The 20,064-nt window shown below is 40.3% G+C and overlaps 1 protein-coding gene across 5 annotated transcripts in view; it reads right to left on the bottom strand.

Moving 5' to 3' along the window:
• TAF4B (TATA-box binding protein associated factor 4b) overlaps positions 1–20,064 on the bottom strand; it is a 76,547-nt gene that overhangs the window by 11,754 nt on the left and 44,729 nt on the right. For all 5 annotated transcript variants that reach the window (XR_012040917.1, XM_072852590.1, XM_072852589.1 and 2 more), the window contains 3 exons: positions 15,207–15,332; positions 14,102–14,158; positions 1,397–1,516 (listed from right to left, as the gene is read on the bottom strand). Coding sequence is in view for 4 of the 5 variants with exons in the window: in XM_072852590.1 (XP_072708691.1) it covers positions 1,397–1,516; positions 14,102–14,158; positions 15,207–15,332 (303 nt within the window). In the remaining variant the exon portion in view is untranslated. The remainder of the gene's footprint in view (positions 1–1,396; positions 1,517–14,101; positions 14,159–15,206; positions 15,333–20,064) is intronic.

A 20,064-nucleotide genomic window follows, 5' to 3' on the forward strand; every position in this document is an offset into this window, starting at 1 on the left:
TACTTGATAGAAGCTTGGGGGAAGAGGAGAAAAGGATGGGGAAAACTGTTCTTGTGCTAGACTCAATTTTTCAAGTTTTTCCAGTGGTATTATAAAAAAAATAACTATACCTTCAGCTTCATGTGAAAGTGCATTAAAAAACTACAAAGAAATGAAGAATAGCTGCTCAAAAGCTGGGAATGCTGCTTTCTGCAGCTTGTTTAGATACAGATTCCTTCACTTCACTTGCGGTAAACAGGGAGCGTCCAAGGAGCTAATTGTGTCTCCACGTCGGGGGCGGGGGAAATCAAAGAAACAAGTCTACCTCACCTCCTTAGAGAGGGTCTCTTGTCACAGTCCAGGCTGAGGGAAAACCTACAGGACAGATGCCACCACTGTGGCAAATAATTGAGCTTTATATAAGGTCCTTCCAGACTCCAGTATGCAAAAACGCCAGTATTTTCAATCCAGCATCTATTTAAGCTTCCTAGGCCACAAGAATGAAAAAGACTTAAGGTTTATCAGAAAGGACAACTTTACCACCACTTCTTCTACACAAGAGTTACTTTCCAGGCTTCAGTTCACTGTGCTTGGGTGACAAGCCAACCAGCCATTCACATGAGCAACGTTGAAGCTTCATGAGAAAGAGGGGCAAAACTGGCAACAACACTTGAATGACAGCCCAGAACACATTTCTCCCAGCTCCAGCCAAGATGATGATCTCTAACAGAAGTAGGCTGTCAGTCTCCTTGGAAAGAACTTCTGTTGCCCCGTAAGCTTCCCAGGTCCCAGAAACAGTTAATCTCCAGCACAACATTAAGAGATTTGTTCAGACCAAGATTTGTTAAAAGCACCTTCAAGGCACTTTTAAAACGCAGCATGAGCCAGAAAAGATGATCTGGCTCATTGCAGGAACTGAATGGTCTAGCGTTATTTATTTATTTATTGCTTTTTGGGGGGATCTAGCCAAGGCGAACTCACAGTATATTTGAAAAGAGTCCCTATGCATTGTGCATGGAAAAAAGTCCACAGCCAAATATCAAAGCAAGAGCCATTTCAAAAGCCATCCAGAACAGCCATCGTGAGTTCAACTGAGGGGCCATGACAACTAGCTGCTGTGGAAGACCACCACAGCTTCGTTACCCTCCACTGCAGATGGAAGTTTCTCTGAGCCATCATTTCCTTCAGTCCTTTACACACAGTGCTCTTATCCACAGTTCTTCCTGTGGATAACACACGATTTAACATCCCCAACAAATTTACCAGAAACAATCCTTTCAAGTATCTAACACGTGGACTAGTTTTCTTACAGTATGTAACCAGCCATTTTGTCTAAGAGAATTCTCACTTCTTCCTACAGGGAAGAATAAAAATAATTCAGTATGAAGATACAACAACATGCAAGTCATCTCCGTACCTCCAGCCCAGATCCAATGTTTGATGAATCCAATGGTCTTTTCTTCCTTGGTCCAATGGCTGCCAAAGCTGTGAGGTTGGCTTCTCTTTGTTGCATCTGTGCTAACTCCAATTGTTGCATCTAATTTAAAAAGAAAACACCTACATTAATTATGATATACAGTATCCTAAAGGTCTTGTTCTCTTTATGGCACCTTCCAACAGCTCTGCAGTCCCTACTGAAACAATGTATTTCACAGCATCTTTTCCTGTCTTTCTGGACACTTTTGACAGATTCCAATACTCAGTCACACTTAGAGCCCTGAAACACTAACAGCCCTATAGACAGCACTGTGTAAGGAACACTTTTTATGGAGACCGCATTGTGGTATCATCACAGCCTTAACAGGAGCCTTGCTGCTGGTTCCTCAGCTCATAAGCTTTCCCATTTCTGATTAACAGAAAATATTGATCAGAACTGGTTTATGAAGCTGGATTAGTATTAAAGGTTGAAGTTGCTGAGTTCTGTGAACTGGGCATATTCTTAATTCAAAATCGCAATTCATGACTGCACAAGACACTCAATTTCTTCACGCTGTATTACCTGAACCCAGCACTCAATATTGCCATTCTGAAACGTCTTATTATCCAATTGAATGGGATACTGTCAGTTCACTGATGTTCCTTCTTTTCCCAGTACATACTTGAATCTTCAGGCATATCCGAAGCAAGTTAGAGATACACCGCATATATTTATTTTCACTCACCTCCAGAAACCATTCAACACAAAGAAATCCTTAGAAACATCCTCTACCTGGGTTAGGTAAACTTGGGGTGGGAGAGAAACCCATAGTCAAGAGGATTTAAAAAAAAAAAAAAGTTTTCTCTCTGCATTTTGACATACATACTATTTCATTCTATTTGATAACTATAGATGCCAGCTGCTCTGGAGCTCAACCCAGTCAAGTCTGCTAACAGACTTACTAGGTTGGATTGGGCACCTTGCTAATGCAACCACACTGCTTTCAGATCCGCCAGCTGTCCAACTTGGAGCATGGCTGGAGGAAACTGCTCTCTCTCTCTGTAGAGGAAGCAGCTTTTCTATTTACTCATGTTGAGTTGGTCCTTAAACACAAATTTCTAGGTTTAATGTTAATCTTTAAATGATCCGACATGCAACTAGAACAGCTCCTTAGCCCATGCTCTCCCCACCCCCAGGACTTACAAAATCTGTTTGGATGGGAATTCTCTACATTCACGCATGTTCATGTCTCTTTAAAGAAAGTACCGCCATATCATGGTAGCAAAGCATCCAACTCTCCTCCCTTCCCTCAACCCCGCAAATCATTAAAAAAACCCACTTAACTGGAATTCCTCATTCAGTCAGTACAGATATTTTGCTTACTAAGCTTGCAATACACTATGTTTTTGCTTGCTTTTCAGCTCTCAGAGATCCCACTTGGAGAAGAGGAATTCAGCTGGTTAAGAACCGAGCTTGTAGTATCTACACAGCATTTAAAAAAATACCGTGGGGTTGGGTGGGGGGGGCGGCGGCTTTTTTTTGTTGTTGAGAGTTTGGTTTTTTGTTTGGGTTGGTTTTGGGGGTTTGGTTTTATTGCTGTTTTTTTGCCTTTTTGGGGTTTTTTTGGCAAGTCTATTATTTTACTTCAGATCAGTAGACTCGTTCTTACTTTAGTGATGCTGGCAGCTTCACATCAAGTATTGCAGCTGGCTAGGCTGTTTAAAGAAAAATGGTATTTCAGTGCAAGACTCCTAAAAGGACATCCTGCCCTGTAAGACTCAAACTATACACATGCTTAAGATTTTTCAACAGAAATCAGGGAATGCAAGACTTTGACATACATATGTTGAGAGTAGTTGGGTTGTGGTTGGTTTTTTGTTTTGGTTTGGTTTTTTTTCCTGGAAGATGAGACAAACTATTCAGTTAGGAAAACACCACCATTTGCAAGTCAGCTTTGATCACACTATGTAGGCTTTTCCTTACAGAAATGTAGTTGCACTTCTTCAACGCTAGATACCATCGTTCACTTACCACACACACTGTTCTTGCTTTTGTGTGCAGTGTAAACATTTATGGCTGTATTTATCAGAATTAATTCAGTTCTGAATGGGTCTTTTTTTGTCTTTTTCAAAGTATATAGTATTGCTTTCAAGAATATTTTAGACACTGTAAGGTTTTATGTCCCTTAAACTTGAAAACTACAGTTCTGCAATTGTCTGACATTAGCTCCAGCTGGCCTACTTGTGTAAGATGTTTAAGATAAACTTCCCTTTAATCTCAGTCTTAAATATGTATATTTATATTCAGGAACACATTGCAACCAATCAGGAATGGGGAGAAATAAGACTAAATCTGAAAAAGTCACTTGAAACTTCACAAACTTTGTGAAACACTGAGGCTTAGAAACTATTTTTATGTGATGTCTTCGTCACTCCCTGGCTTAATCGGGAGCAATAAAACGCTGAGATTCTTTGGCAGCGGCACATGCTGACTTCCAGCCCCAGCTGCCCAGGCCTCCACCAGGTGACACCTGGAGCCAGCCCCACTTACAGGCAGCGACGGAGCATCCCTGTAGAAGTACACCTTCCTGCTAGCAATGTAGTTCAGTCATCACGGTGGCCGCACGTACACCACAGTCTTCTTGCCATGAGAAGAGGCATTACAACATGCCATGCACATGGCATCCTGCTGGGTGCAGATTAAATTCCAAAAGGCTCCAGTGGCCAAGAAAACCAGAAGGGGAAACATGATTTGCTTTACTTTTAAGAATCATTACACTTAAAATGAAAAGGACTTTTAAAACCATTAAACTTAAAACAAAAAACTAAAACAAAAGCCTTTATTAGCCTAACCTTGTGCTTCCATCCCTGGGAGACATTAGAAAACATTTCCCCCCCCCCCCCTTATCCCTACAAAACACATACAAACCAGCTTCACTGCAGTTAGACATGTCAAAAACAGGTGACTGCTGAACATTTGGTCACTGGCTTGAAGCAGCATTGAAATAAGACCCCCTCTCCTTTTTACAGCTGATGTTGATGGGAAGCCATGGTAAAAACCAAGGACAAGAGGCAGAGCTATGAATTAAATTTCCAAGGTGGCTTTGGGTTGGCATCAGCATGGGGTGGAGGGGACCGGGTGGGTTGAGCGCCTCTTGGTGGAGTACCAGAACGCTGCCCTGGCTGAGGACTGGGTAGCGCCTGGGCACCATCACCATTTACCCCACGCAGTTCAAGCTGACAAAGCATGCTGTGGACACAGACGCCCTGCAGGAGCGAGCATTGCTGCTGGAGGGCAGTGCTGGTGGAAAACCCATCAATGCAAAGGACGGGATGACACTTGGTGGACGGTAGGAAAAAGATGTACTTTCTAGAAACACAACTGATGCATCTTTGACCACGCAGTTCCCAAGACAATGCCGAAAATGCACGTCATAACCATCATCCATTCTCCCCAATACATTTTCCACCTCGTAACCAAAGGATTTTTCAAATCAGGCAGAATCTCACCAGGGTTTCGGAGCAAAAGAAAAAAAGAAATCATAGTCTTGTTGCATTCTAGACATCTTGGGGATTTTTCTGAGAACATAATTAAGACAAATGAATTTAAACACTCAATCTCCATAATGGACTCAACAGATCCCCATTAAATGATATGGGCAGGCATCCAAATTACCCTGCTGAAGCCAGCAAAATCATCTTTCATCAAGTTTTGTTCCATTAAAAAGTGTGAGATTAAATGTCCAAACATTGTGTGAGCAGTTAAAAGTACAGGATAAGGAGAAGACAGGCAGATAACATCAAGGGATACCTGAGGATACTGGCTGGCTAACTACTGCCGGATTTTCCTAAACAAGATCAGGAAACAGCAAGAGGCAACTATGTTGAGTCAAATCTTTCTTTAACAGACAGTTTTGCAGTGCACAAGTTAGGGCAGAAAGATCACTGCAGCAAGTGAAAGACAGTAAAAGCAGTATATATGCTTTATTAAAATATAACATAGAGAAGCTGCATCTAGTATTGTTTCCCTCCTAGGGGCCAGTTTTACTAATATTGGTGTCTCTGACTAAAATAGGATACAAATAGGAACTGTCATACCCAGCTTTGTATCTTGAAAACAGATTATTTTTTTCCCTTGAAGATAGAAGTGTGTAATGGCAATTCAAGAGGAGCAGAAGGAACCTGTGCCATACATCGGACCCACAAACTAGCAGTTTCCGCTCAACCTTCCCTACTTCATCTGCTGAAAGATGCTGCTGTTCCACCACAACACAGGAGTCCAACACATGTTCTGTTCAAAATTCATTCCTCAAGAAGGGCATTGAGAGGGGACAGTCTGCAGGCAAGAGGCAAATGAATGTTCATGCTCCTTCTCCCCCCTTTCCAATTTTTACATATGCTAAGAATCGCAGTACAAAGAGTTCTAAAACCTGTGTATAAAGATCAAATTGCTATGAAAACGTCTCAGAACTTGTAAAATAGTCTTTGTTGCTGCTGGCCTTTTTAATAATAAAAATAGGGTTTAAAGTCTGGTCTTGCAGCAAGCAGGAATCTCTAGGGTGACACAATAACCATTTTAGTTAATCTGACCTGCAGCACAAATCAAGAAGTAAGGTATGTTTTAAAGTCCTCCCTTATAGTGAAATGGCATTTGCAGCACTGCTGTAATCACACAAAATGAAAGGTTTTAAAATTGACCTCTCTGTTCTTCATTCAGTCCTCTACTGAGAAAAATATTTCTTTTCCTGCTCACAGAAATTCTATCTCACTTATGTCTCATACTCCACATTTCAGAAAAAATGCAAAATCTATTTTTACTACTACACCAATGACATTTTGGTGGCATTTTAATATTAAAAATTAAATTTCAAGTTGCATAAGAAGACAAGAAGTACTTCAGCTATAAGATGATGAGACTTTTTTTAAAGCAATACTGCAAGTTGGTTTTAAACCCTTTCAGTTACGAAGTACATGATATGTGGTTGTTAGCACTACCAGAGCTCCAATAATTCAAGTTATGCAAATTTCACAAGATTTTCCCTAAACACTGCAAGGAAGAATCCCTTAAATGCAACTGAAGAAAGGAAAAAGTATACTCTACTACAAATAAAGTTAACTAATTCACACTAGCTAATCCATGATGTGCACAACAGCAGGTGGCTGTATTATCAAAGGGGGGAAATGGAAGAGCTACCTAGTTGAATACACGTTCACCTTCGAAAAGGAGTAAAAAAACCCCTCACATCTGGTCACAAAGTACCCAAAGCAGAACAGGGTATTTGGTATAAGCTTTCATAGAAGACAAAGCACGTGAAACCTTTACTCTCTAGATCCTCAAGAACAATTTTACCAGGGAAGCTTTCTCTAAAGGTAGGGACAAGAAATTAAGCATCTGTATTAGCCAGGGCTCACAGAGCAGTAACAGGTCTGAGGTTAAAGAAAATCCAAACAGGTGGCACTCGTCCAGCACGATGCTGGCAGATGACATGCATCTCAAGAAATTCATACCCCTGCCCACTTCTGCAGGAGCTTCAATATGTAAAGTACAAGGAAACAACTGAAGAGAGATTTATTTTCTCCACTTCTCAGATTTAAGTACTAGGAACTTATGTTTAGAAAAAAAAACCCAAAATAGTCTTGGCAATGCAATAACAAATAAATACAGTCATATGGATGGAAATGAGCTCAGAAGAAATGCTGGTAAGACAGATGGGGAAGCTAAACACCACAATTCTGGACTTGGTTATGATGAATATAAGGGAAAGACTAAAAAGCATATGTACAAGATACTGGGTTTAATATCAAGAAAAAAGTGGGGATGTCTCCACATATGACATTGTAGGCTGACAGAGTATGGGACAGATTAAATAAATATTTAAAGTAACAGAAGAACTGGCAGGAAAGGAAACCAGGGAAGGCTGAAGACAAGTTAATGTATGCCTAAGGGTTATGTGTGCTATCCAGCAATAAGTACATCAGGAGTAATAAAAGCACTAAAGTAGATGAACAAGATTTTGTTAAAGACTTGCGGGGGAAAAAAAGCAAGGAATATAAGCATACAAAAGAGGCAGAAGCCCCTGATTCTTTCAGCTTCCACAATAAAGAAATTAAACAATAAATGAATTAATATTAAAATTCAAAGTAAGTCAAAGCAACTGTGACCAAATATCAGCATTTACTTTTTTCTAGCTTGCATCAGTGAAAAAGGAACGTTAACACCTACATGGGTCTTTACTATTGCCCTTTACTGTATATTTTTAAATAACTAAATATTGAAGTACCTTTTAAGTGGGGCCACTTTTCCCACTGAACTGGCTTCTCTCTCTTCTTTCTATCCATTCTTTTTTCTGACTATCTTTTTCAAAGTTTCACTGGGTTTCATTGTGTCCTCCATTTAGTGCTGTGAAAGTTTTCTACTGCTCCCAGTCGCTTCTCCTTTCATTGTCTTTGGAAAAAAAGAACTCCAATTTTTTCATATTCCCTTTAAGCATTTTAAGGAACTTGTGATGAAAATGAAAAATAAACCTTAAAAATCTGTTTTCAATCCCAAGCCTCTTGCACTGGTTGTCATAAAGCTCAATGAGCATTACTGCCTCCAGCCTCTACCTTTCCCATACAAAATTTTCTGCCCTACAGGTTGAATGCGGCTGAATAGCAGACTTCTCATATGGGGGACATTCTCTGAGGAAAACTGACATTTGAAGGCTGCATATTTAAACATTTATCATCCTCTCCTCTTGCCTATAATGCAATTTCTCTTCTTGCAATTGCTTCCTTTCAAACTGTTTTAATTAGCCATACAATTAGTTTCCACTGACTTTTCCCTCTGTTGTAATTTACATTTAACAGCAGAAAGGCAGAATAGCATGCACTGGTTTGATATGCAGTCCTAACTTATAATAGGGCTGTATGTAATACTGTAGGTTTCTTTCAGGTATTCCATGTACACACTTCAGTGGCAGAACAGCCCCTACCATGGCTGTGTCCCCCAAGACCAGGTGCCTTGTCTGTCTAGAACTACAGGGTGCAATAAGATGTTTTGAAGAACAACAGAAATTTTTTCCAGGATAGCCATTAAGTAATCTACCCATAGGAAAAAAAAAAATCCTTTAGTTGATATTTGACATTCTCTAATATATAAATAACTAGGTCCCCACAGAATTTAAGAAGTCCAGGATACAGTGACTTCTTGACTCCTAATTTTGCCCATTCTTGTTAAGAATTTCCCAAGCGTGGAGTGTGTATTTCCTTTTACGAAGTCTTTTTTTTGTTTTGTTTAACAATTATTGATGCATGTCTGTGTGTTCTAGAACACCTGGAGCATGCTTTCCCCAGTGCAGTCTCATCAGCTTGCCTTACTTGGAGGCCCAGAGAAGTTCCTGGGTGTCTAGCATCCAGCATCGAGCTCTCTTTATGTATGTTTTCAGACACAGCCCCGGCTACTTTTGTTGCAAGGCCAAAACAAGGCTACAGCACAGCACATCAAAGCAATATATTCTGTAGTTTTTGTTTCAGATGCTATCGCATATGCGAAGACTACTCAATGACCATCAGCAGACCTGCATTATCACAACAAGACAGTGTCCAGCCCTTGCAAGACTTTACTTTAAAACCAATCAGAGTTCTTCCAAACGCATGATACTTTGTATGATTTTCACCTGCTGTAACACTGTGTATTCATTCACTCACTCTTGAGGTCTCAAAGCTAGAGAATATTTACGAATCATCTTCCACCTGCAGGTTTCTCCATCTCATCGTGCAATCCACCCAACACTTGTTCTTGGCACAGAACTCTCTGGCTCTCCATTATAATCTTTCTGTTGTACTTCTAGGCCTAAAATTTCCTCTATTAGCAAGTTTCTAATCCAAGACCATACTTTCAGCTAGTTACATGTCCATTATAGTTTCTCAGAGAAACTTAGAAAAGGCTATTTGAAAATCCAAGAACAGGCTTAATGGAGTTTTGAGGGGGCTTTTGTTTTTCACTAGATAAAGATAGTTGCTATCATCTTGCAGCCAGCTGGTTTTAGGGTATCCGATACAGTATCTCAGCTGCTCTTTTCCTACGTTTCTTCAAAACACCAAGACGAATGCCATATAAACAGGGATTTGGTTCACTTTTCAGTTTGCTCAATAATCTAACACTTTAGAGGATTTCCATCCCTGACTTTCTGCAAGACTCGTAACACACCGAATCTCTGATGATAGCCCTTTGCTATTTGTAGGGCTACACTGCAGGTAACAAAAGTTATGTCTGTTCAATAATCATGCTTTTTTTCCAAAACATGCAGAAGCAGGTAAGAAACACTACAGAACAATAAAGATAATATAAATCAGATAATTAAGCAGAAGCTCTCAGGATGTCACTGAAGGCTCATAAAAAGCCAATTGATTGTGATGAGATCTTATTTTCCTTGCAGCATCTTGTTTGCTTTTTTGAGAGGTTATGGTTAACTAGGGAGTTTTCTTTTCCCCTGCCATAAGAGTGGTCTTAAAGAATTTGAGCCATTAGGTCCAGAAGACTAAATACAGAAGCAGCACAAGAGGCATGGTGAAAAAAGGAAACAAACAGATTGAAAATGTGGGTTGGAGATGGTAGGCAGAGCAGCAGACAGAGAATCAGGTTACAGTTACCTGTTAACTAAGAATGTAAGAGGAAATAAGGGAAAGAGTTAGGATGGACACATGAAATAGAAAAAAAAAGATGATTTTTGAAAAAAGATACTACAGAACAACTAAATTTCAGTTATTACTATATAGCACCCAGGAACTCACTGGAATGATGCAGACTTTTTTTTTTCCGATGTTTTTGATGGGGTTTGTTTTGTCTCTACAAAAAACCTAGGGTTTGCTATTTTCCTCCCAATCAGCTGACATTAAAGGTATTGAATTTTCTCAGCATCTCATCTGCTGTCGTCTTGTGACATCTGTGTCAAAATCATAACAGAAAAATGCACAAGTGCTTCAAGCAGGCAGGAACAAGGGACTGGGAAGACCTGTGCAGTCATAAGTGAACAGAGCTGCTGGAAGAGCAAGGAATGGGGCAGGCAAGTCTGCTGTCCATCACTCCCTCCCCTCGTTCAAGATGTGGCTGCTCACCTTTATCTACCAATAGATGCTGCAAGGTGCCACAAGGTAAGAGCAGAGAGGAAGGTAGCTACTACGGAACAAGCAAAGATGCTATCAGTACGATACTTGTTCGCCTGCTCAACCCCAAGCAGCAATCTTGCACACATACAATCTGAAAGGTTTGCCCACCCTCAGCCTTAAGCTTCTGAAGCCATACTACAAGCACACTCACTTTTGAAGATGAGAGACAGGATTACAAAAGATCAGGGTTTATATTTAAATTTACAGTACACACTGATTAATACTGACATTTTTACAGGTCTTCTGGGATGCACTGTTCACACGGCATGCTTGCACATTTCACAGTATCCTACACCTATTCAATTTAAGTAAGCTCATTTCAGAAAAGGGATGAAGCCAGAGATAAACTGTAAATACAGCTATAAGAATTGCATCAACTGAACATTTTCTTTGTAACTGGAAGTATAGTTGGAAGTAGAACAGGAAGTAGCAGAAATGCACCTAAAAAAGTTATGGTTTAAAAGTGCAAGCAGCAGGGACAATGTGAAGACTGTATCCTCTCAGCTTGAAGGGGCAGATAAGGCTGAATGAAAAGCAGGGGTAATTTAACCAGACTTCAGGAACACCTCTGCATAAAGAGCTGGCCCACGAGGTGAGCAAGGACAAAATTCTTGAGTGCACAAAGGAGCAGCTTGGGGCAAGCCTTGCAGCTGTCTCAGAAGGAATGTGCACTTTCTGAAGGCATTAAAATCTGCTGAAACAGGTGAAAGGGGGAAGTAAATAAAGACTTAATTCATAGCAAGCTACATAGACTAAGAATACAGGAAAGTAAATGACTTAGCATAGGGGAAGTCTGAGACAATAGGTCATGCAAAAAGGGATGAAAAGGTCACGCAATTATGTATTGCCTTTTGGATAGAAGAATCCACTGCTGAGTCTCTGGATGTACTTCCAGCAACGTTGAGATGTTGCTTCTAGCTGCTGGACGACAGCACATCCTGGATTTGTAAGTATTCATTGTTAGGATTTACACTCTGCATTTTCAGAAACACTGCTTTAGAACATTCTCCAGTGCCATCACCCAACACCCGCTCCCTTCTCCTGGGGGTCACAATCAACACATAAAAGACAGCTTTGAGGAAGGAAGGCCCATATTTATTCTTGAAGAACTTTAAGAGGATCAGATCAGGCTTTCCAGTGGATACTCAATCATAGTGGCCTAGAAAGGATCTGATTCCAGCTGACAGAGGTATCAAAATTTGCAAGTGTGGTTTCTTAGGAGCAAGCTACACTCACAACATGACAAGACAGACAGACAATGGTGAGCCTTTTCAGGCTTTCATCCCAGTATATACTGTGCTTCTGCGTTACCAGTTTCAGCCTTGGGGTATTTGTTGATTTTTATTTTGCTCTTACTCCAGCTCTACTCATGTTTCCATTTTTTAATGTAAATGTGCGGTGACCATTTATCTCCAAACTGTCAATAAAGTGCCAAAACTGACCAGCTGCATTTGGGCTCATTTCCACTAAAGCTTGAGACAGTCTCACAGCTAAGAAAGCACCCCTGAAACAGAAGGTGGGTTTATTGTGCAGCACGTGAAGCCTGGAGAAGTTCTGGCTGCCTCATTCTCTGGAGAACAAAGAAGCAGGACAGAGGGCAAGGAAATACCAATACAAAGATCTGTGTTGTCCCAAGAGGCACATCTGTCTCCTCTTCTTTTGGTGAAGCAGTTGGAGACCGTCACTCTGGGAGCAGCACAGCATGGAGAAATATGCAGGACAAGTGTGATGAAGGCTGTTAGTCTGGCACAAGATAAGACGCACTGAAGGAGGTGAACTCAAGCACTTAGTAGAAGACCAAACACTAAACTTAAGACACCTTCTCCGCTCTGTTGGCTCCTTTTTTTGTACACCTATATGCCACTTTTTAAAAGAGATCTCATTAACAATATCAACCAATCTAAAAAAAAAAGACCCAAAACACATACCTAACTTCTTTCTGTTTTAAATATCTGAATCACGGAATACTTTTCAAGATCCTACACATTATTGTTCAGAGCAAAAGAGAAAAGAAGCTGCATAAATGAATTGCTTTGCAGTGTTTTATTAAAAGAAAGAACCTCTGGAAATGACCAGATGATGCAGAGGTAAAGCCACCTACATAACAAGACAAATTAGCATCACCCACTTATTGTTGATCCTGGTGGCACTAGAGGCAAACTGGGAAGGGCTTTAGGGCAACTTTGTACTCACAGATTGTAAGCATGAAGAAAAAGTTATAAGCAGAAAGAAAGAATTAAAAGATAGATAGTAAAGCAAACTCCTTCTCTCTCCTCTTATTTTACAAATTTCTTCTATTACGGTGCAAATCCAGAGCATTGATTCTAATACTATTTTACTGGATTTCCATTTGTTTTGCCTGGGCTCCTACATTAATCCAAACAATAAGGGCCTCTAAAGCATTCATAAATAACCTGCTGCTGCTGCTGGCACCTAGGAGCCAAGTGCAGCAATGTTAAGCAACAACAAATTTCATAGTTCAAGAGGCACAGTTAAGGAAAAAGGTTGCTCAGAAAATCACTCTCATTTAGCACAAAGATCCTTAAAAATTGCATGAAATCAGTCAAGTAACTATAGAAACCAATTTCTTCAGCTCTGTATCACACGTCTCACACCTCAATTGTCTTTATTATCGTCTGCTGTCAGATCCTTAATCAGAAATGTGAACAGGCTTGATGATTTATTCAGCAGGGAAAAGAATCTGTAGGTCAAGTGAAAAATTTCACACACACATACACACGCACACACATCTTCAACCTTAGGTACTTTCATTTCATTCTGTTCCCAGTAGCTCTGGGGGCAACTCCAGTGAGATCCAATATTAAGGCTCAATTAAAATAAGCTCCAATTAGTGGAGCTTTTTTCTCTCAGGCTAGAAAAGTCAGGAAATGGATATTGGGAAATGTAAAAAGTCAGCTACTGAGAGGAGGCTGCAGACATAAATGAACTTATTTGTTGATTTCTACAGTTGCTATGCAGAGGCCTCTGGGAGTAAAAGCTTAACCAGTCTAAGCTATAAACTAAAACCCCTGCAGCTAAACATGAACTGTGTGAAACAAGGGCTCCATTCCAGAACAGAAAACTGCTGGGCCCAGAAAATTAAAAGCCAGAGGCGTTTTCCATTTAAAACTAAATCCCAGTACCGCCTCCCAGCCAAAGAATTATAAGCAGTATCAGATTTACAAAACGAACAATTACCCTGGAAAAATGTAGCCTATTGTACAGTCCCAGATGCTAAATCTCAAAGTTTCTTCTTTTTTTTTTTCCTTTTTTTTTCTAATCCCACATTATATTCCTACCAAGTGTACTGCTGCAGTTTACAAAGGACCGTTTCTAGACAGGACTGAATCTACAAAAATAAAATGTTAAAAAAGAGAACTCATAATTCATTGACCTCATTTGAAGCACTGCCCTTGCCTGTGGCAGTTCCTGTCCTTCCCCAAGGCCTCTGCAAATGGTATGCAGCAGCAAAATAAACCCTGACCTAATTGCCAGGACAGGGCTGCCAACCTTCTCTCAACACACAAAGGCAAGCATGGTAACTGGAAAGTCCTACCTCTTTCGCTTTCTGCTTTAACCGCAGTTGCTCTGGATCTTCTTTATTGGAACGGCTCTACCAAAGGAAGAGGAAAAAGACTGAATAGAAATTACTGGCATCCAAACACCATCGTATCCGTTAAATATTTAATAAATGACAATTTTCTATGGTGATTGAAAGATTTAGCTCCAGGGGTGAATGCCTCAATCCAGACTGGCTTCCCTCCCCCTCCACGCACATACACGCACCCCCCTCCTCATCTGGGCCGGCTGCCTCTGCTCTAGCCTGAAGCAAGATTAAGCTGAAAATGATGCTAACACTGTCAGTCAGGTCCAGTCTAGGCATGATGTTGTTCATGTCAGCAGCAGACACTTAAAAAGGACAGGAAGTATAGGAAAGAAAGGGAGTCGTACTCATGCAAGTACAACACGATTCTTTCAAATCTAGATTAGGCTTCCACCCAAGGGGCTCCAGAATTCAGCTTGAAACAAAACCAAAAAAACCCAACAAACAGAAGATGATCAAGTCACATCTGGTGGAGCAACATCTCCTGATTTTTTTTTTTTTTTCCTCCTGTTCTTGAGGGGAGGGAAGGGGGAAGAAGGGTACTTGTTCTGCACTAGCAGTGGCTCCATCAGGAGTTTGCAGATGCTAGGGTACCAGCTCCAAGGCTAGCCCTCTGATCTGACTACAGAAAACATATCTGGCAGGGTGGTGGATCTCACCAGGCTCCAACTTGAACAAGCATAGTGAACCCATACTTTCAAACAGTGCTATACACAGATATGGAGAAAGACATACCAATTTCAGAGCCAGAAACAGAGCCAGGAAGGACATTTATGGCTATGTGAATACTTATTTTGTTTCATTTTGACCAGTAGGAATAATCTCAAAAGAAGAGTTCACCCCACCACACATTTGAAAAAACTCCTATGATTTTTTTAAAGAATGTAAAAAGCTAAAATCCTTTTCTGTATAGCCTAAGCTATCCTAAACATTACTGACTTCTAGTTATAGGGTTAATGGTTACTACATTTAAAGCAGAAATAGGAGAAACCTGAAGACGTTCACCAGTCTAAGGGACACCACTACTTCCTTGGAAAGCAAGAAGTAAAGTTCTTACCTTGGCTGCTCGAAGCAACATTTCACGTTCCTCTTCATCCTTTCTCTGCTTTTCTAGGTGATCAAGCTTTTCAAGAAATCTCAGCTGTGCTCTGGTGTCACTAGATACGATGTACCTATCACTCCCCTGGAAAGAGAACTTTGTTATAGACAACCAGACTTTTATATACTCCACTAGAGCTAATAAACCCAATGGGAACAACCTGAAAAGAACACCACTATTTTTTCAAAGCTGAAAAGTGGAGGCTGTTTTGGAAAGACTTCAGGTGGTAGGTAGTCATTTACACATCTCCTCTGTGCTGAAGCATGTTTCCTGGCATCTGTGACTAATAAGAGGTTATTGAACAAGTGACATTAATAACATCTAGTCTATATTGACTATAACAACAATAACGTCTTTAAGTCTAAAGGCTAAAATTTTGTTTTAAACAGCAACTTCATATCCAGTAAACATACATACAAGACTGTCTTCTGGACAGGTTAAAATGGAAAAAAAAAAATTGTAAAGCAGCAGAATATCGTATCCTTTCCCCTTTAAAGAGAAGGGGTGAAGAAAAAACTAAGATTTGACATTCTGAGTTTCTAGTGTTTGGTGTTCTAGTTTCAGCCATTTAATCCAGAATTTGAAATAAGCCTCACCTGGTATTTCCAAAAAGAGGTTTTATGGAGCAGAGGGGTGGTTTAGAACTAGTTATAATAAAACTTGGGGGTGGGGAAAGTGACATAAATTATATATGGTTTATTATAGCTTTAGGAATACATGTTTTTTCCTCAGTGGATGCTCTCAAGTCATAGAATAGTTTATGTTGAAAGGTGACCTGTGAAAGTCATCTGGTCCAGCCCCTGTGCAAAGCTGGGCCAGTGAATATGAATGAATAGTTCCAATGACTGGACATGCATGCATTGAAACAAGACTATGGTCCTTTTGATCTAAAAAATAACAATCAGTAGTTTATTTTTCATACTATTTTTGCCCTCACTGGAAAGTCTGAGTTTAGTTTTACTTTAGATAGGAAAGAAGACAGAGAAAGGAAAGATCTAAAATGTGGTCAACTGGCAATGAAAAGCTTGTTTTTACTATTCTGCTCTTCCAAAGACAGGCTATTTAAGCCACGCATTGGTCAGAGGGCATTAGGCAGGGAGCCCATTCTAGATGAGGCACGTCTGTGCCACCTGTTTGTACACTCTCTAATGCACATCCTCAAGTCATCTTCTTTCTCTGTTACTTTGTGAACTTGTCTTTTCCTGAGAAATTTATCCTTGGGCTTTTACCAGCCAAACACACTATATACTTTCAGCAACCCTTCTTTCTACCCTACCCCAATCTCACACTTCAATGAAGTGACCTTGACACACAACTGTTCTGGAATAAGCACAGCATATTTTACAGCTGTATTTTAGGCAAGGGTATATTTTAAGTATATGGACTATCAGTGACTTGAGTTGCTAAATTTTTAGTTTTCAAACACGCTATACTCAGACTCATCTTCCCATAGCCAGTCATCTACTTTTAAAAGCTGGAAGGAAAGTAAAAGTCTTCTTGTAAGGCACCGTTGTCTCCCAGTCTGAATTCTCACAACACAGCCAGAGCATGAAATCAATCCCTCTTCTGCTATTAAGTTTGGTGCTTTTCAATGAGCCACCACATTGTCATGTATCACCAACACCACACCATGTGTTGCCACCAAGGAGACTTTCTTTCCCAAACAGAGTCTGTGGCTCTGCAACAAACCTTTCCCCCCTCTTCTGTTACTGCTCAAGATTTTTTTTACTGCTCCCCACAAAACATGGTACTTCGAGTCAGTCTCAGTACATTAGTACAATTTGTTTTGAAGCAGCAGTTTATAATAATACACCACCATGCTGCAATCCTTTTAAAGGGACAAAGAAGAAAGCCATATTACCAGAATATTATTTTTTCCAAAGTTTAGAAGTGTTTCACTTTGGAATGCCCCAAGTCAGAGTTAGATACTTATGTTTTTAAAGCCAAATCCAAGACCCTATGCCAATTAAGCATGCAAGCCTCTCAACCAGAAGCACTCCAATGCACTACCATGAGCTTATACGGGACAAGAAATGGGTGCACTCGTAACAGTACTTCAGCTCATCAACAACTATTTTAAGATACCTTATTTCAGGTCTTTTTAGAAGAGGAATGCCTGCAGTTATATATTGTCCTATTCCATAAACTTGTTCTCTGTGATCATTTAGCACTGAATTGCTTAGACAGAAAACTTTATATTGTATACCCGTTCATAACTTGTAGCCATTACTGTTACGATGAGGCAAGTTGGATTCAGTTTTTGTCCATATAACAGTTTAACTTCCTCACATAAGGCCAAACTGTCCCCAGCTACAACAGTGCAATCCCAACAAAACTAAAGTTACAAGTGTAATCAAGAACAGAATTTAACTTAGTGATAAATAAAGCACGTAACCACAGTATGTGGTTAGATTTGTATGCACCAAAGCTGAACTTGTATATCTGAGAGTTAAAAAGTCGCTTTTACTTTAACTGAGCTAAATTTAACCCGGAGTTCGCTTTGCTATTTTGAAAGAAGCTATTGCTTTCACACAACAATAGCACATTGGTGCATCTATACAATTCTTGTTATGAAATTCATTCCTCCATGCTTTTTTTTTTTCCTTCAAGAGAAATGTATATACTTAAGGCTTCTCCACAGATGCACTCTAAAGCACAGCCAATTCCTGCCAAAATTTTTATGTTAGGTTTACACGTATTTGAAACATTCCCAGGTACGTCTTTAGTGAGAAGAGAGCTGGCAACAAATTAAAGAACAGCTATATGCCTTGTCTGCGATTTGCAACTTCCTTCCTAGATTGTCACATACCTGTAAATGAATCTGAAACCTGACTATGGCACTTGCGGTTTAGCACCAGGAATGTATTGCATGTCCGGGGCACAAAGGAAAAACCGACATACAGGGAAGCTGCGCTCCACTTCAGTCCATCAGGAAAGAAGTTGGAAGAATCCCACGAAGACCAGTTCTCCCATGAAATCTGAACAGTTTAAGTCACGTTGAACAGCCTTGCTGAGGACAGAGCAGGAACACAGGCAGCTGCAGAGGCTCAGCTACTATGTGGGAACCTATTAAGCTTTGGCTTTTATATAGTCAACCCCTAAACCAAGTTAATAACAGAAAAACTTCTGCTAAGTTACTTCTGCACTCTGCAGTCTGATGGCGGTGTGGGGTGGGTAGGAGGAGGCCAGCTGGTTTTACATCTAGGGGTGCTCACTCTTTCACTACATTTAGAGCTTACCCCGTAAACCAATGCAGCTGCCACACCATACTGCCCTACAGATCATGCAGTTTAGGGTTGCCGTGTTTTACTGCTACTGCACATGGGGAAAACGTTTTCATGAAGTAATGTTTATAGCACAGCACCGTACTATGCCTCTCAAAGCCATGTGCTCATAGGCTCCAAACACAGGAGCACAGCAGTCATCTCACGCTGTGCTGAATCCACCCACATCAAAAACTTTTTTTAAATCACTGTACCGTTTAGTTGTCATTATTCATTCTGGTCTTGGGTATCATATTATGTCACATGCATACTCTTATACCTCAGCAGTTCTCCACATTATAGGAGGGAAGCAGCCAAGGAACCAAACCAGCTAGCTAATTGTCTTTATGGTCTTACCAAGGCTCTTTAAAGGCACTGCAACAAGACTTGCAGCACAGAGAGCCGCTTACAACAATCTGAAGGGCTATTCCTACTTCAGATAGAGACCACCATGATAGTTTTATCCTAATTAAGTTAGTAACTTCCAATTATATAACTTTAATTTTTTTCTCCTTAAATTTAGCAAAAAAGGGCAAAAGTTGGCAAGTCTACATGGTGGTATGGTATGAAGCTTCTACCCTGCCAACTCTCTCTCTCTGCAGGGCTACCCATCAGATGTAAGCTGATAGGCATGAGCTGAGCAAACTAGGAAGAAGAGTTTCCTGAGTATGAGCCCATGAATTACTGGCTTTTTACACGAACTTCTACCCTAACAATAGTTACCTTGGTTTCACCACACCTACCCCTATTACTGTTTGTCTTTTTGTAATCAAGATAGGCCAATACAAAGCCTTACAGGGCAACTACCCAATCCTCTTGGAAAGACTCTGGATAATTCTCTGAAATACATGGAGCCCACATTGCACACTGGTGCCTATCAATAGCCTAGAGGGAAAAGAGGACATGGGCAAGCACTGGGGGAGATGGAATACAGGGCTGTGTAAATACATATATGAACGCATAGCAGGGGTCCAAAACCCTGTAGTGTTCTGTTCTTGAACTTAGATTTCTAAAAGCCTGTCAGCATCTCTCAGAATAATTACTCATAAATGCAATCCTGTAGGACACTCCTCTGTAGTGTAATACCATCTTCCTAACGGAAGAGGGTACCTGTGCCTTTAGGATTATTATGCCCACCAGTTTTTTGTTTGTTTGTTCTGGTTTTGAGAAAAGAGGAAAAGAAAGCAAGCTTATTGCAGTCTTACAATCTTATCATTGCTTCTGGCAATTCAATCAGACAAAAACCTATCAGCTTTTCTATTGCTCTAGTTCAACGAGAAAGAAATCAGCCCTATCAAGCCTACTGTCCAAAACCAGTCCCTTGTGTCCTTGGTGTCTGCAAGACACTAAGTCCTACTGGTTACTCAGGACTTCAGCTTCCACCTCACTTTTGCTCATGAGCTCTATTGGATCTCCCACTTTGGGGAGACAACACAGAACATGTGTAGATTTCTAAAGACTTCTCATAAAAAAACTCTATACTTTTTCTGTATTGATTTTTTTTCTACTGCATCTTCTGGCAAGGAACAGCATACACCAACTGCTCCAGACAT

Source organism: Ciconia boyciana, chromosome 2, assembly GCF_034638445.1.
Source record: "Ciconia boyciana chromosome 2, ASM3463844v1, whole genome shotgun sequence".
Lineage (NCBI taxonomy): Eukaryota > Metazoa > Chordata > Aves > Ciconiiformes > Ciconiidae > Ciconia > Ciconia boyciana.